The following is a 16680-nucleotide window of genomic DNA, read 5'->3' on the forward strand; positions in this document are numbered from 1 at the left end:
CTAACCCTAGCCTCAGCCTTACTCTTAGCACAGCCTAACCCTAAGCACAGCCTAGCCCTAACCGCAATCTAGCCCTGATCTTAAGCACAGCCTAGCCCTAACCGCAATCTAGCCCTGATCTTAAGCACAGCCTAGCCCTAACCACAGTCTAACCCTGACCATAGCTTTACCCTAAGCACAGACTACCCTAACTGTGGTCTAACCCTAGCCTCAGCCTTACCCTAAGCACAGCCTAGCCCTAACTGCAGTCTAACCTTAGCCTCAGCCCTACTCTAAACACAGCCTAGCCCTAACCGAAATCTAGCCCTGATCTTAAGCACAGCCTAGCCCAAACTGCAGTCTAACCCTGACCATAGCTTTACCCTAAGCACAGCCTACCCTAACTGCGGTCTAACCCTAGCCTCAGCCTTACCCTAAGCACAGCCTAGCCCTAACTGCAATCTAACCTTAGCCTCAGCCCTACTCTAAGCACAGCCTAACCCTAAGCATAGCCTAGCCCTAAGCACAGCCTAGCCCTAACTGCAGTCTAGTCCTAACCCTAGCCTTAGCCTTACCCTAAGCACAGCCTAACCCTAATCGCAGCCTAACCCTGACCCTAACCGCAGCTAACCCTAACAGCAGCCTAACCCTAGCATCAGCCTTACCCTTAGCACAGCCTAACCCTGACACTAATCGTGACCCTAACCAAAGCCAAACCCTAACAGCAGCCTAACATTAAAGCACAGCCTATCCCTGACCCTAACCACAGCCTAACCCTAACACTCAAATGTTCATAATGTAGACACGCATAATGTTGACATTTTGAACATGTCGACATTTTGTCAATGCCGACATGTTGAATGTTGACATTATGCACTTCCCTAATTTCAAACCAAAAATTTTGATATTCTGAATGTTGGCATTCTACATTACAGTGTCAACATTCAGGGGCCTATTCATCATCAAAGGCCGTATGGCCGCCGATGATGAAGTACTGAACTCACTACGAGGGATAGCAGTGGGGGATAGATTACACCAGAGCAATTCATCATTGCTCCGGTGAGGGGACAACTGTTCCAAAAAGCAGCTGTCCCCTCAGTTAGTATCGCGGCTACAGATGTAGCTCCGTTACTTACCTCCTCCCCGTCAGTCCGGCTACACATGCGTGACCCAAGCTCACGCATGCGCACAGCCACCGGGGAGGTAGTGGGAGGCGGAATTCCTCTTCGCAGAAGAAGCGGGACTAGGAGAGCAAGCGCTGTCTGAAGATGGCAGCAAACTCCAAAAAATTTCAGTTTTCGTGTTTGCTGAATACCAATGGGGTCCTAACGCAACCCTGATGATGAATGGCCCGGTAACTAGCGTTTCCGCATGGTTACCAGGACATTCATCGATTGATGAATAGGCCCCTTTGAATGTGGACAATGTGACCTCATACCCAATATACTAGGAAACAATCTGATGAAGTTACTTTATACTCACATTTCTGTTTTCCAGAAAGGTCCCAATAAATGGCAGAGGCTTAGGACCGGGTATCCCATGTTTTAGGAACACTCTGTAAGGTATCACAGCATAGCTGGAAAGAGAAGAAAACCATTGAGGCATATATGTGATGCTATATATGTATTATAATTCTACATCACTGTTTCATAATTAACAAGAAAATATGTGTGACATTATTATTCCTAGCATGTTACCAGTAAACATGAGGCTATCACTGTAATATGTCATGTAAATGAACCATAAAAAGTAATATCAATATGTGCAATTATTAGTAATTTCACATATTAGTGAACACTTGCTTAGCTGTGATTATAGCTAATATTTGTTCCACTGTATATAGTCTCAGACCAATGCTGCCCGCACACTGTGTAGCTTTGACTGACCAACCACAGATCTATGTATGGCTTACCATAACTACAGATGCGCCAGCTATATTGCATTGTGGCTGATCGCACCACAAACGTGCACATGCATTGCGCCATGTGATTCCCCGTGCCTGCATACACTACACTACACTATGGAGCTCACTGTGATCGCACCTTGCATTCCTATAGAGGCGCGTCTGCAGTGCGTGTATCCGCTCGCGCTGATTGGCGCGATTCGCAGCGGCAGCAATATTGCTGGGCATATCTGTAATTAGAATAATACCTAGATGTATCTTTTGTGATTTGCTATTGCAGAAACATGGGTAAAATTGTAAAGAAGAAATGAAATGGTCGCACCAAAGTATAATTATTTACAATGACCTATATAATATATCGCTGATTCGATACTGATTCACCTCAATTTATTATATGGATATATATGAGAGGGGTGCTACCCCTGGACTAATACAGCAACAAAAAACAACAAAGAAAAAGTAGTCCAATTGGTGGGATGCACATATATATTATCATAGGTATACTGTAAATTCGTAATTTTAAAACATAACCTTTGTTGGTCTCATTAATAAACAATATTAATAAAATCAGCAAAATAAAATAAAGTAGAATAGTGATGAAAATTAAAATTAGGGCTGGAAAAATCCTTGTGTCCCATTGACATTATACCAAGCTTTATAATTCGAGTATCCTTAAGGCAGATTTTGTTAACATTTCAGTTATCAGTGGACATCTAGCTTTATGATATATGCAGAAATGTTATATAGTATTCCTTGAGGAGGTACTGTGAATATATATAGTTTTCTATTATATGCAGTAAATGATCCCTACCAATTCAGGGATTCACTGTCTTCACTATATATACCTGAAATCAGCATTCACCCCTCCTAGGTTCCAATTGATACTTTAGTATCTAGTTAATTGGATACACAGAAACACAAGTTTCTGGAACAAATAAATACAGTTTGTGGTTTTGGAAAGTTAGTGCTCCATATATGTCATGAGACAAAAATTCATCCACTGGAGTTTTTTAAAGGATTATAAAGGACTGTATGTCAGTTTATATAATTTAATATGTACTTCGTGGGGTTAATAGAGCCCCTATTGTATATTGGAAAAGATTCCTGGACTGCACACCCTAAATAAAAATAAATAAATATATATATATATATATATATATATATATATATATATATATACACATACATACAGGGCCGTAGCTAGAGTAGTGCGGCCGATGCCATCGCACAGAGCACCACAGGTCAAGAGGCGCTGTTTGGGCCTGTCAAATTTCAGTTTATTATCATTCTTGCTTGTAGCTTCCTCTTATTTAATCCCCAGCATCTCCTGGTCTCGCCTATCTCTTCTCTGGCCCTTCCCCATGAAGCCATGGCCCTTTTTTGGGTGCATTATGTCCCTTTGAAAATTGAGGGGGGCGCCAATGCTCTTTCTGGCACATGGCACCAAAAAGTCTAGTTATGGCTCTGTATATATATATATATATAATGGGTGGTGCTACCTGATGAGACTAATTGCAGGCACAGAAACAGACAAATCTCAGGTGCAAAACTCCAAATTATTGATAATATATAAATGCAATAAAGTTTTGCAATCAATAGAGGTTTTTAGCATAGCATAGCATGGCCAAGGTTATGGGCCTACCCACCATATCCAGGTGACCTCTTTAGGGTAGGTCCCTAACATACTAGGGTTCAAATCCAGAGCGCAGGACACCTCCAAATCGGCCCAGCTAAGCTGCCCTACGGCACCACCATAGTAAGAAAAGTGCAGGTTAAAAGAGATAGTTAAGAGCAGCCACAGCTGCATATAAAGAATGAAAATAAAAAAGTGCATATTACTCGCAGTTCATTCGTGACACAGTTCCTTTATCTCATAGGTATAACAGATAAGTATATGTATCTTATTTATAAATCCTATATATCTGTATCTCACTGAACACGACACAGTTCATAAATCACAGGGGTATCGCTAGTAAAAGTGAATCGATAAAATGTGAGTTAATGTCTGTCACACTTCCATTTTAAAATCACATTACTAGATGTATGCTGTGGCGCTGTTCACGGTCACTGACTGACTCTTATTACTCCCTCTACAGTGGTTCAAGTGCTGTAGCCACAATCACTAATACGTAAGTAACTCAAATGTAACACTAATCAAGTTCCCTGAACACAACGATGCCGCAATCGCGGTCCGTCTGTGTTGAACTAGTTAATTGATAAGAAAGTTGTTGTTTAAATGCAGGTGGTTGGGGTGGACTGCGCACACCCGTGATGTGGTCTGATTGAATGTGTTTAAATGCAGGTGGCTGCAATCATAAATTTAGTAGGAAGTCCAGGAGCAGAGCATTTTGTACCTGGTAGAAGGGGTCACGTTGGAGGGTCTGCTTTATACAGAGGGCAAGAGTCTGACCTTAAAACTATTACAACATTTTGTTAGATTTTTAGCCGTGTATACATGGAAAACAATATCACCATATATTTGCAATATAATTTATTTAGTTAATTTATACCCCTTTTCCACCAAAATGCCGGGTCTGTCCCGGGATTTTTTACCCGCCATTTTGCTGGGTCGTGCCCGGCTTAGACCACGTTTCCACTGCACCCTAGCCCATGGTTTTTCCCGGGTCGCCTCCGTTTCCACTGAAACCGAGTAAGCCCAGCAAACCCTGTGGATGTGATTAAAAATGGCCTTTATTCAGGCCATTTTTAATGACATCCACATTACATTTTTAATGTCATCCTTTATTATTATTTTAATATTTATTTAATTGAATTATTATTATTATTTATTGTATTAATTATTTATTATTTATTTAATTATTATTTATTTAATTTTATGACATTTTTAATGACATCCTTTATTCAGGCGTCTCCCCTGATTACATCAGCAGCCAGCACCCTGGAAGGACCAATCAGCAGCTTTCGCAATTACCTGGGTCAAAAAACCCAGGTAAGAGCTGTTTCCACTGCAGTGTTACCGGGTTTTACCCGCTAAAAATCCAGCTCGATACCCGGGAAGAAATCCTGGGTCAGTAGACCCGGGATTTTTTCCTTGGAGCCATTTCCACTGAGCCTAGTCCTGGGTAGACACAGCAATTACCCTGGTTTTTAGGCAGTGGAAAACAGTTATTAATCTATTATTAGACAACTTATCTCCAAAATGTTACTTTTACATATTAAAATTATCTCCATGCTACAGTACAAACAGCTGAAGCCCCTCCCACAACATTAGGACACATGTTCTGATTGGTTGTAGCATAAGTGACAAATCTGAAACTAAAGAAGCATCTCCCCCACTAACATGACGGACATAATAGCCCAGTAAAAACTCCTCCTGATGTAATTCATATAGAATAGACAGCTCCATAACACACAGTCATTGAAATTGTGTCTTTATCTGCTCTGTTAGAAAGAATACATAGAAATGTACAGACAGACACACAAGGGTAGCAAAAAGGCCTCACATTTCCCAAATGCAACAGAAGCTACATTACATTTTTGTCAATTGCTGACATTCTGTAACCATATCAATAGCCGTCTATCTGTTTATATAGTGTTTAGATCACTGTTTGTTGCGTTTTGCTTCACTACTACTAAGCAATTCTGCTCCACAGGAGGTTTCTGTCCTCCCTGAGCTTGCCTTACAAAGCTGGCACTCCCTAATGCCAAGCAAACATACTCTGGCATCTGGTGGGGAGAGGGTGGTGTTCTGTTTAATGTTTAATTTTACTTACAGTATATACAGCAAGTACTATGATACATTCACTTTTCATCAAATAATCCAAATTTGCAGATTAATAGTGTGTTCTGTATGCTATATGATACAATAAATGGGCGGGATGCATCCAGGGCCAGATTGACAATGGGGTGGAAGGAGCGGCAGCTCGCCCTGTGCAGGCAGCACCCACACAACACTGGTTACACCACCACAACACTGGTTACACCTCCACATCACTAGTTAAACTCCCGCGGCGATGGCCACACCTCTTGCAGCGGCACATAATAGGTCCTTCATGAATTTTAGCTCCAGGCCCATGTGGACCCTAATCTGGCACTGGATGCATCCCGCTACTCATTGCATGTATACCGGCGTAAGTAACACCTGTATGCATGAATACACTCACAGAGGACAGCTCTCCTGGTAAGAGCTGTTCTTTGCGATAGAAGGACTTCCGGGTTTATGACCCAGAAGTTCTTCTACGCATGCGTCAAGTGATGGACAGGGGGCAATCGTGTTTAGAGTCCATAGGCATCCGGGCTTGGTGCATATGCGCTGATATTGTTATTGTTCAATCGTTCATTAATCGTTCACAAATCGGCAATGAAAATGGCAAATACAGCCAGCGATGCGCGCTCTCGCTGGTCGTTTTTGACATCTATCATCGCCTGAACATGCTGGGCAATCTGCCAATAACGACTGATTGCCCATGTTCAGGGATGAGGGAGGGTGCCTGCACTGAACGTAATCGTGCAGTCTTTTCACAGTCGGCTAGTGGATGTGCCCCTAGTACAGAATCCACTAGAGTTCTGTTTTATAAGACTTTGGACCTTGATCACCTCAGCTGCAGAGATTAATACAAATGTGAAAACTATAAATTGATCCCATATCTCTGTCAGCATTCAGCCTTAAGTGTTCCCAGCCCCAGCCCAAGCACAGCACACAGCAGAATGAGCTGACTGTCACCTCAGATGACATATGACTGTAAATACTGTGCTAAAGTAGAATTCTGCAGCAAGACTGTATTTGAGCAAAATATCACTGCTACTCATTACTGTTTACAACCTGTATAGAAATAATACAAAATCATACATCAGTGATACACAGGGCCTGATTCAGACCCGCTCGCAAGCGGGTCGATGTTAGGCCAGTGCGCATGCGCGAGACCCGTATAGCGACGGGCAAGCTGTCGCTATGGGTCTCGCTACAAAGGGGGCGTGCTGTCGATGGTGAGTGACAGCACTGTGCTAAAGTGGAATTCTGCAGCAAGACTGTGACTGAGCAAAATATCACTGCTACTTGTGGTACCCCTATATTTGTGTCTCAAATAGGGGTCCCGCAATATATATTTTTTTTATGTATGTACACATAGATATACTGCAGCCCCATTCCTTATAACAGGCAGGTATAGTGAACTTTGACTGACTCTGCTCTCCCTGAACCCTACTGAGCATGTGCAAACAGGGAGGTAGAAAGTGCTCCTTGGTCAGTGTCCCATTTAGGAGGGAAAATCCTGCCCCATTGATTGGTAGCCTGTGTGTCCAGGCAGAGATCCCTGTAGGTGGCCTGTTGCTGGGGTCCCCCTGTCCACTCATAGATGCCGGACCGACAGGGAGGAGAATATGAAAGAGTTTATAATATACCCTCCCCAGGGCTGTCAGTGTGGAGTCTGGGAGAAATTTCTGAAAAAGGATTGTCTGTGAGGCGACTCTGTGAAGTGTTCTTGGAACTGTAAAATAGGGGTGCAGTAACCCCTCTCCTTTAAACTGGATTACAAATACTGCACCAAGTGCCCTTGGAGCTATAAAACATAAGGATGTTATAACCCTCTGTTACCCTGGATTACAAATACTGCACTCAGTGCACCACAGGATAACCCTGCTGGATTATAAGTAAAAGCCCCTGGAGAGGGAGCCTGGCAGCTGGTGGGCAGTGGAGCATGTTCGTGGCACCAAGCAGGGTGAGGTTGGACCTGCCAACCCCTAGAAAAGTGGCACCAGAACGGGGTGCAGTGGAGGGCTGGAGAACCTAAAAACCTCACTTGGGTACCCCTGCTAGGATGCCCTGGGGGTACTTAAGGACCCCACCAGCCGCTGGCTGACTTGTTGAGAGTCTGAGGAGGCCCCTGCTTATTGCTGAAGACCGGACTGCTGGAGGACGGACCGGAGAAGACTGCTGCAGAGGACTGCTGGGAGACCTGGAGGACCCAAGGACAGGTCCTCTCCAGAAGCGGGCTGTCCAGAAGAGTGCCCGCGGACCGGAGGACCCCAGCTGAGGAGTCTGCGACCATCGCCAGGAAGAGAAGACCGCTGCCGCCTGGAGCTGGACGTCACCACCATCAGAGAAGACCCCCGCTGGAACGAAGACCCGACAGAGGTAGTGTGAAACCTGCTGGTTAGCGCGGGCAAAGCCGAAGACAGCTCCCGCCGAGGAGTCACCTGCTAGGCCCCCTGGAGATTACAATTCCCTTTTCTGTGCCCGACCCAGGAGGTTGGGGAGTCAAGTCTCAAGGCGCAGCCTGGTGCAGTTCTCTGCATCCTGGGCGGTGCCTGTCCCAGTGTCGAGGAGTCCGTTTGAGTGGAAGAGCCCCTGCAAGTGGTGAGGTCTATGCAGCCCCATTTCCCCTATCCTCGTAATTTACCTGGGCCCATATTCTGTTACCTCCAGCCTACCCCTTGCCTTTAGTAAGATATTTCCCATTCAGGGCACCCTTTACTCCGCATCCCACAGTGCCTTTTAGTGGGTCCCTTGCCCTCTCTAGGAGCTGCAGTTGTTGCCCAGTATTCACTCTTAGGCCCACCAGGGGGTTTCCTTTGTTTTTAGCACATAATTGCCCCATCTCCCCCTTCATAGTGCCTTAAATTAGGTAAAGTGTGTGTGTAATGTTGAAATAGGGGGGAAGTGAAAGATAGGTCACCTCTTCTGTCCCCCAAGAGTTGTATTGGTGGTTGTTTTCTCTCCTGTGAACCTCTGGCTCATGTCCAGGAGGGGACGTGATTTATGGGTGTCGGCTCATGTCCATTGCCACTGTGGGTGATGTATAAAGTATTTTATGTCTATCTTTAAACTAAATGTAATGCCATGTGATATGTATTTGGCTCTGTTTACTGTTTGACTCGTGTGTTAGCCAAAGTGGTTGATAGTGGCCCTCCGTGGCCCTTTATCTGTTATAACACTCTGTAAAGCTGTTTACTGCTCGCTGTGTTATTGTTGTAAATGCTGATTATTATTTTGCTTGCCATGAAATGTTTGATCACTTGCTGGTATTGGTGTTAATGTAAAGTGACTTTTATACACTGCTTGTTGCCGGTATCCATTTTAAAGTACATTCTTACTGATGTAATATATAATACCTTTGCTGTCATCTCTTAGCACAAGGTGCATGTCAGCTGTGATTTTTCCCCGGCTGGCAATTCTGGTGGTAATAATTTGTGGCATAGGCATTTAGTAAGACTGTTATCCCTATTTTCTCAAGGCCCAAAGACTGTGTTAAATTATTGCAATTTGCCGATGAACTACTGCTATCTGCATAGACTGTTAGCCGATGCAGCCGGAGAACTACAAGTACAAGCCTAACCTATGTGTGTTTTTCCCACGTTATCCTCAGCAAAATGAAGCGTAGCACAGACTGTATTTTAAAGCTATAGGCTGCCGGTACACTATTGATACAAGGCTAACCTACATGTGTTTTTCCCACGTTATCCTCAGCAAAAGGAAGCGTAGCACAAACTGTATTTCACAACTATAGGCTGCCGGTGCATTATTCATACAAGCCTAACCTATATGTGTTTTTTTTTCACGTTATCCTCAGCAAAAGGAATCATAGCACAGACTGTATTTTAAAGCTATAGGCTGCCGGTGCACTATTGATACAAGGCTAACCTACATGTGTTTTTCCCACGTTATCCTCAGCAAAAAGAAGCGTAGCACAGACTGTATTTCACAGCTATAGGCTGCCGGTGCATTATTGATACAAGCCTACACTACATGTCCCAGGATTTTTTTACCCGCCATTTTGCCAGGTCGTGTCCAGCTTAGACCACGTTTCCACTGCACCCTAGCCCAGGTTTTTTTTTTCCCGGGTCGGCTCCGTTTCCACTGAACCCGGGTAAGCCCAGCAAACCCTGTGGATATGATTAAAAATGGCCTTTATTAAGGCCATTTTTAATGACATCCACATTTAATTACATTTTTAATGTCATCCTTTATTATTATTAATTATTTTAATATTTAATTGAATTATTATTATTTATTGTATTAATTATTTATTATTTGTTTAATTATTATTTATAAGAGCTGTTTCCACTGCAGTGTTACCGGGTTTTACCCACTAAAAATCCTGCTCGATACCCGGGAAGAAATCCTGGGTCAGTAGACCCGGGATTTTTTCCTTGGAGCCGTTTCCACTAAGCCGAGTCCTGGGTAAACACAGCAATTACCCTGGTTTTTAGGCAGTGGAAAACATTTTATTATTATTTTAATATTTATTTGATTGAATTATTATTATTTATTGTATTAATTATTTATTATTTATTTAATTATTATTTTGTTTAATTTTATGACATTTTTAATTGCATCCTTTATTCAGACGTCTCCCCTGTTTACATCAGCAGCCAGCACCCTGGAAGGAGCAGTCAGCGGCTTTTGCAATTACCTGGGTCAAAAAACCCAGGTAAGAGCTGTTTCCACTGCAGTGTTACTGGGTTTTACCCGCTAAAAATCCAGCTCGATACCCGGGAAGAAATCCTGGGTCAGTAGACCCGGGATTTTTTCCTTGGAGCCGTTTCCACTGAGCCTAGTCCTGGGTAGACACAGCAATTACCCTGGTTTTTAGGCAGTGGAGAACAGTTATTAATCTATTTATTAGACAACTTATCTCCAGAATGTTAATTTTAATATGTAAAATTATCTCCATGCTACAGTATAAACAGCTGAAGCCCCTCCCACAACATTAGGACACATGTTATGATTGGTTGTGGCATAAGTGACAAATCTGAAACTAAAGAAGCATCTCCCCCACAGGTATGACGGACATAAATAGCCTAATAAAAACTCCTCCTGATGTAATTCATATAGAATAGTCAGCTCCATAACACACAGTCATTGACATTGTGCCTTTATCTGCTCTGTTGGAAAGAATACATGGAAATGTACAGACAGACACACAAGGGTAGCAAAAAGGCCTCACCATTTCCCAAATGTAACAGAAGCTACATTACATTTTTATCAATTGTTGACATTCTGTAACCATATCAATAGCCGTCTATCTGTTTATATATTGTTTAGATCACTGTTTGTTGCGCTTTGCTCCAATACTACTAAACATACTTAAGGAGTGCCACAATAGAAAGCTCTCCCTAATGCCAACCAAACATACTCTGGCATCTGGTGGGGAGAGGGTGGTGTTCTGTTTAATGTTTAATTTTACTTACAGTATATACAGCAAGTACTATGATACATTCACTTTTCATCAAATAATCCAAATTTGCAGATTAACAGTGTGTTCTGTATGCTATATGATACAATAAATGGGCCGGATACATCAAGCATTGCAATTTGCATGCAATGCATCCAGGGGCGGATTGACAATGGGGTGGAAGGAGCTGCAGCTCACCCTGTGCAGGCAGCACCCACACAACACTGATTGTACCCCCACAACACTGGTTACACCACCACATCACTAGTTAAACTCCCGCAGTGATGGCCACACCACTTGCAGCGGCACATAATAGGCCCTTCATGAATTTCAGCTCCATGTGGACCCTAAACTGGCACTGGATGCATCCCGCTACTCATTGCATGTATACTGGCGTAAGTAACACCTGTATGCATGAATACACTCACAAAGGACAGCTCTCCTGGTAAGAGCTGTTCTTTGCGATAGAAGGACTTCCGGGTTTATGACCCAGAAGTTCTTCTACGCATGCGTCGAGTGATGCACGGGGGCGATTCGCGAATAGAGTCCATAGGCATCCGGGCTTGGTGCATATGCGGTGATATTGTTATCGTTCAATCGTTCGTTAATCGTTCACAAATCGGCAATGAAAATGGCAAAAACAGCCAGCGAGGCGCACTCTCGCTGGTCATTTTTGACATTATCATTGCCTGAACATGCTGGTCAATCTGCCGATAAGACAGATTGCCCATGTTCAGGGATGAGGGAGGGTGCCTGCACTGAACGTAATCGTGCAGTCTTTTCACAGTCTGCTAGTGGATGTGCCCCTAGTACAGAATCCACTAGAGTTCTGTTTTATAAGACTTTGGACCTTGATCACCTCAGCTGCAGAGATTAATAAAAATGTGAAAACTATAAATTGATCCCATATCTCTGTCAGCATTCAGCTTTAAGTGATCCCAGTCCCAGCCCAAGCACAGCACACAGCAGAATGAGCTGACTGTCACCTCAGATGACCTATGACTATGTAAATACTGTGCTAAAGTGGAATTCTGCAGAAAAACTGTATTTGAGCAAAATATCACTGCTACTCATTACTGTTTACAACCTGTATAGAAATAATACAAAATCATACATCAGTGATACACAGTACAGAAGCCAGACATGTGCAATAGTGGATTATCAACCCAGATGCACTTACTAAGTGAATAGTGCCAGTAACAGGACTAGCAGAATCCATGTTTCCTTAGAGAAATCCGGGAGGAAATACATATTTTAGCTTCCTTGGTGGCTGTCGTCTCTCTCTCTAATATACCAGCTCTTTCCCTTCTTCTCCTCTTCCTGCACTCCTGGCTTCTCGCACTCAGGCAGCTGTATTTATATTGTTTACTTCCCACTAGTGACGTGTTCTGTGGGTGCGATCCCAAAACTGAGAGGAGAGAAGGGCAGAGACCAGAAGCACATATTGTGTGTGGAGCAGTTACTTATCTCTCTGTCCTGCTACAAGTCACACAGGCAATATTACTGATATCTCTCACCTTTATAGCTACAATGACAAACTGGAACTGGAACAATATCAACTTACTATTTTAAACCTTTGAGACTGATTCTGAGTTGTATGAAATGCACTGCAGATGGAATGCGAATGGACTGCGAACAGAATGGTAATGTGGCTACTGTTCAGAGTTGTACGTATCTATACCGCACTCTTCCACCTGCGAGAGTATCTGTCATTATTATCGCCACTTACACCAACCCCATGCTGTAGCGCTACAGTAGATGCAGGAGGTCCATATGATTTGGCTCCAAAAATACACGTGCACTAACCACCCATTCACGGGAATAATGTAATCGGTTAATAAAATTAAACCTTTAGATTTATTGTTACTCTCCACAAAATTAATGCTTAAACATAAAACAACATGATGTAAAGTGAGGATTACTCAACAGAAACTTTTGAACATTATAAGCCTTGAAAAACATAAACATTTCATAGGAGTATCATTGTGAGATACTGAGTGAGGGCTGAAATGTGTGAGGTCTGCCAGTTCCTGGGTTACTGCTGCTGTTGGGGGTTATATATGCAGTGATATATAACATGAGCAGGGCCGAAACTAGGATATCTGACACCCGGGGCTAAGCAGTAATTTTGTGCCCCCTCCCTTCCCGTTCCTGGATTTTGTCCTTTCGCCTCCATAAGGTAGTGCACTAGTCAGACGTCCCTGGTATAGTGACTTACATTATTCCACACACCATAATGCCCATTACACATTATGCCACACACTGTAATGCCTATTACCAAAGTGCCACTTACATATTTGCCCCTAACACAATTATATGCCCCTCAGTAAGGCTTCTAATTACTTTTAAATTACCTGCTCATTGTCAGGGGTTTAATGCTCATTACCAGGGGTTTCATGCTCGTTCCAAACAAACAAAAATGGCAGCTGCTCAATCAATCTAGCAGTACTAATCAGGTGCATGAAAGGAATGGGTCATACTAAGTAGAAAAAGGAGGAAGATTTAACCCCCTATTGTTCCTCAGCACACTGAATAGTACTTGCAACTATATATGAAGACTATATGGGCATAGAAATTTAGAGATACTAGTTGCATGCATTTGCAAATACATGGAAAGCTGCTAGGCCTCGTCACGGCTTCTCTGTCACTAGCAGTCCCTAATATTAGGTGGTTCACTTCCGGGGCGCAGTGCACCCCGAAAAACGTCCAGCCCTGGACCCCCCCAGGGCATCGCACGAAAAATGGAAAAAGAGTGACAGTGCAGTGTAAAGTATAGATGTGTAAGACTAATTAATGAGTTTTGAAAAAAGGGGTTAAAATATATGTGAAATATTACATGAAAAAAATGCAAACATAATATGTGATGTAAAAAGCAACTATGTGTATTAAGTGGTTTTGCCATGAGGGGGCCCTGCCAGACCAGCCCCAGGGGTCTTACGCCCAAACGCTCACCCCAAATGTAAAATATACCAATTATAAGGCCTCATGATAAAGGCACATATACATTTTATCAAATGTAAGGCCTCCTGATAAAGGCACATACATAAATGCATCCACATTGAGAGCCAGCTTACCTGGGAGTCACCCCTGGGAACTCCAACTAGCACTACTAGAACCAGCATGCCCTACGAATGCTGGCTCCTTCATGCAACTCATACCAAACAAACAAAAATGGCAGCTGCTCAATCAATCTAGCAGTACTAATCAGGTGCATGAAAGGGAGGGGTCATACTAAGTAGAAAAAGGAGGGGGATTTAACCCCCTATTGTTCCTCAGCACACTGAATAGTACTTGCAACAATATATGAAGACTATATGGTCATAGAAATTCAAAGATATTAGTTGCATGCATTTGAAAATACTTGGAAAGCTGCTAGGCCTCATCACGGCTTCTCTGTCACTGGCAGTCCCTAACAGTAGGGGGTTCACGTCCGGGGCGCAGTGCACCCTGAAAAATGTCCAGCCCAGGACCCCCCCAGGGTATCACATGAAAAATGGACAAAGAGTGACAGTGCAGTGTAAAGTATAGTTCCCAGGGGTGACTCCCAGGTAAGCTGGCTCTCAATGTGGATGCATTTACAGTCAGGTGCATAAATATTGGGACACTGAGAGAATTTTCATATTTTGGCCTCTATTCACCACCACAATGGCTTTGAAATGAAACAAACAAGATGTGCTTTAACTACAGACTTTCAGATTTAATTTGAGGGTAATTACATCCAAATCAGGAAAACGGTGTAGGAATTACAACGGTTTCTATATGTGCCTCGCTTTTTTTAAGGGGCCAAAAGTAATGGGACAAACTAAACAATCCTAAATCTAACTTTCACTTTTTAATACTTTGTTGCAAATCCTTTGCAGATAATTACAGCCTGAAGTCTGGAATGCGAGCGGCCAAAATGATGGTCGCGATGGTCAAGACCATCACCACCATCGGGCTTGCGATGAGACTCTGCGGTAGAGTCTCACTGCCGCAAGCCCAGGAGTGCTTTTGGCTCTATCAGAGCTCAGCGCTCGCGAGCGGGTCTGAATTAGGACCTCCATGCGGACGGCTAGTCTGCATGGGATTTGCAGCCCCCAAGCCGCCGCATCCCACAAGCCTCCACGCCTCCAAGCCACTTTGGGGTGTGCTGCGTCTGAGTCAGCCCTTCAGCACCCCCTCAAATCCGGCGCCAAAAGTGCACGTGCATCTCTAGCCCCTCCCTAGTTGCGGCCCTGACATGAGGGGTTAAATGTAATAGGCTGCGATTTTGAGACAGGTTGATTTTGCAGATTAAATGACTGTTACTTTAAAACATCAGGCAGTCTGGCACGGGACTTGGCGATGTCTCAACGTTGCAGGCTAATATTTTTACCCTGAGGCATCAATCAGGAATCCAGCTCTCCCCAACTATACTCTGGCTACGTAGCCAAGTAGGGCACCATATAGAGGGGGCACCGTGGCTCAGTCGAGCCAGTGACATGCAAAGCTCCCTCGGGCAGACTGTATTACTGTGACACAGCCGCCTGTGTAGCTTTGCGCTGCTCACTTGGTCTGTAAGAGGTGGGACTGACCACACAATGGTGGGTGAGACTGGGAGCCTGTTACCTTAGCACACAAAAGGCTTCCTCATTCAAGCCAGGTAATCTGCTGCTTGGGAGTTATGTTGGCATTACATTAGCGCGATTTCGGGCCGATTGCCCGATTTTCAACGCGTCGTACGATGAATCGTGTCGAAATCGTGTAGCATTTAGGTAGGATACGATCCAATGCGTGCTCCTGATGCTCTTAAAACGTATCGTATGATCAGATGTGCAGCCCATCATATCTATCGTAATAGTATGCAGATTATGCGTGTTAAAAAGCACCAAATCGTGCTGTCGGGACTGCCGGGGAGTTCAAGGGAAAACGTACGATGAATCGCTTCGTACTACATCGTACGAGTGTATGGCGTGGATGGTACGCAGTGTGTATGCAGTGTGTATCGCAGTGCGCATGTGCATACCTTAGTGAAAGTTCACAATGCGTTCGCTCGCTCCACATAGACAGCCCAGCAGAGTGAGTGACAGGGAAAGCCATTTGTAGGTGGTAACAGGGGCTGGCCATTTAAAACGGGGGAGTGGAGGTGCAAACGCAGGCGTGCCTGAGAATCTCAACAGCGTTTTAGAGGTATGCATAATTATAAGACAGCATCATAGTACACGTCACCTGGCTTTTTTTTACACTGAAGTGCTCGCAGTGCTTGAGGAAGGGTATGGTCCACCTCAAGCCCTGCGATAGCATCCGATGTACCAATGGTTTCATACACTTCCTGGATATGACGTGCACATGTGGGCATCTTAAAACAGGCTGGTACGTGTCTGCATACATTATGTGATCGCTTTGTAAAAAATACTGGGCCTGATTCAGAGGCGCTCGCAAAAAGCGAGCGTTCACTCTGAATCAGGGCGGGCGCTGTTTTTTTTTGGAGCGGCCTCCTGGCCGCTCGCATAGCTGTGGGTGACAGCTATAGCGAGTGGCCATGATGATGGTCACGATGGTCAAGACCATCGCGACCATCGGGCTTGCGACGAGACCCTTGTGGTAGGGTCTCGTGGCCGCAAGTCCCAGAGAGCTTCTGGCTCTAATAGAGCTGGAAGCTCTCTCACTGACATCAGTGGTGATGTCAGTGGGGTCGCCCACAAA

The 16680-nt window shown here is 44.1% G+C and overlaps 1 protein-coding gene across 1 annotated transcript in view; it reads right to left on the minus strand.

Annotated features, from left to right (window-relative positions):
- The window catches only part of LOC148506302 (cytochrome P450 3A24-like), a 39170-nt gene extending 26820 nt beyond the window's left edge, over positions 1 to 12350 (minus strand). The window contains exons 1-2 of the mRNA XM_088446950.1: positions 12197 to 12350; positions 1462 to 1555 (exon numbers count right to left, since the gene is read on the minus strand). Of these exons, the coding sequence (XP_088303076.1) occupies positions 1462 to 1555; positions 12197 to 12267 (165 nt within the window). The 5' untranslated portion in view covers positions 12268 to 12350. The remainder of the gene's footprint in view (positions 1 to 1461; positions 1556 to 12196) is intronic.
- Between the last annotated feature and the right edge of the window lie 4330 nt (positions 12351 to 16680).

This window comes from Taudactylus pleione, unplaced genomic scaffold, assembly GCF_031769625.1.
Source record: "Taudactylus pleione unplaced genomic scaffold, aTauple2 ptg000408l, whole genome shotgun sequence".
Classification (NCBI taxonomy): Eukaryota; Metazoa; Chordata; class Amphibia; order Anura; family Myobatrachidae; genus Taudactylus; species Taudactylus pleione.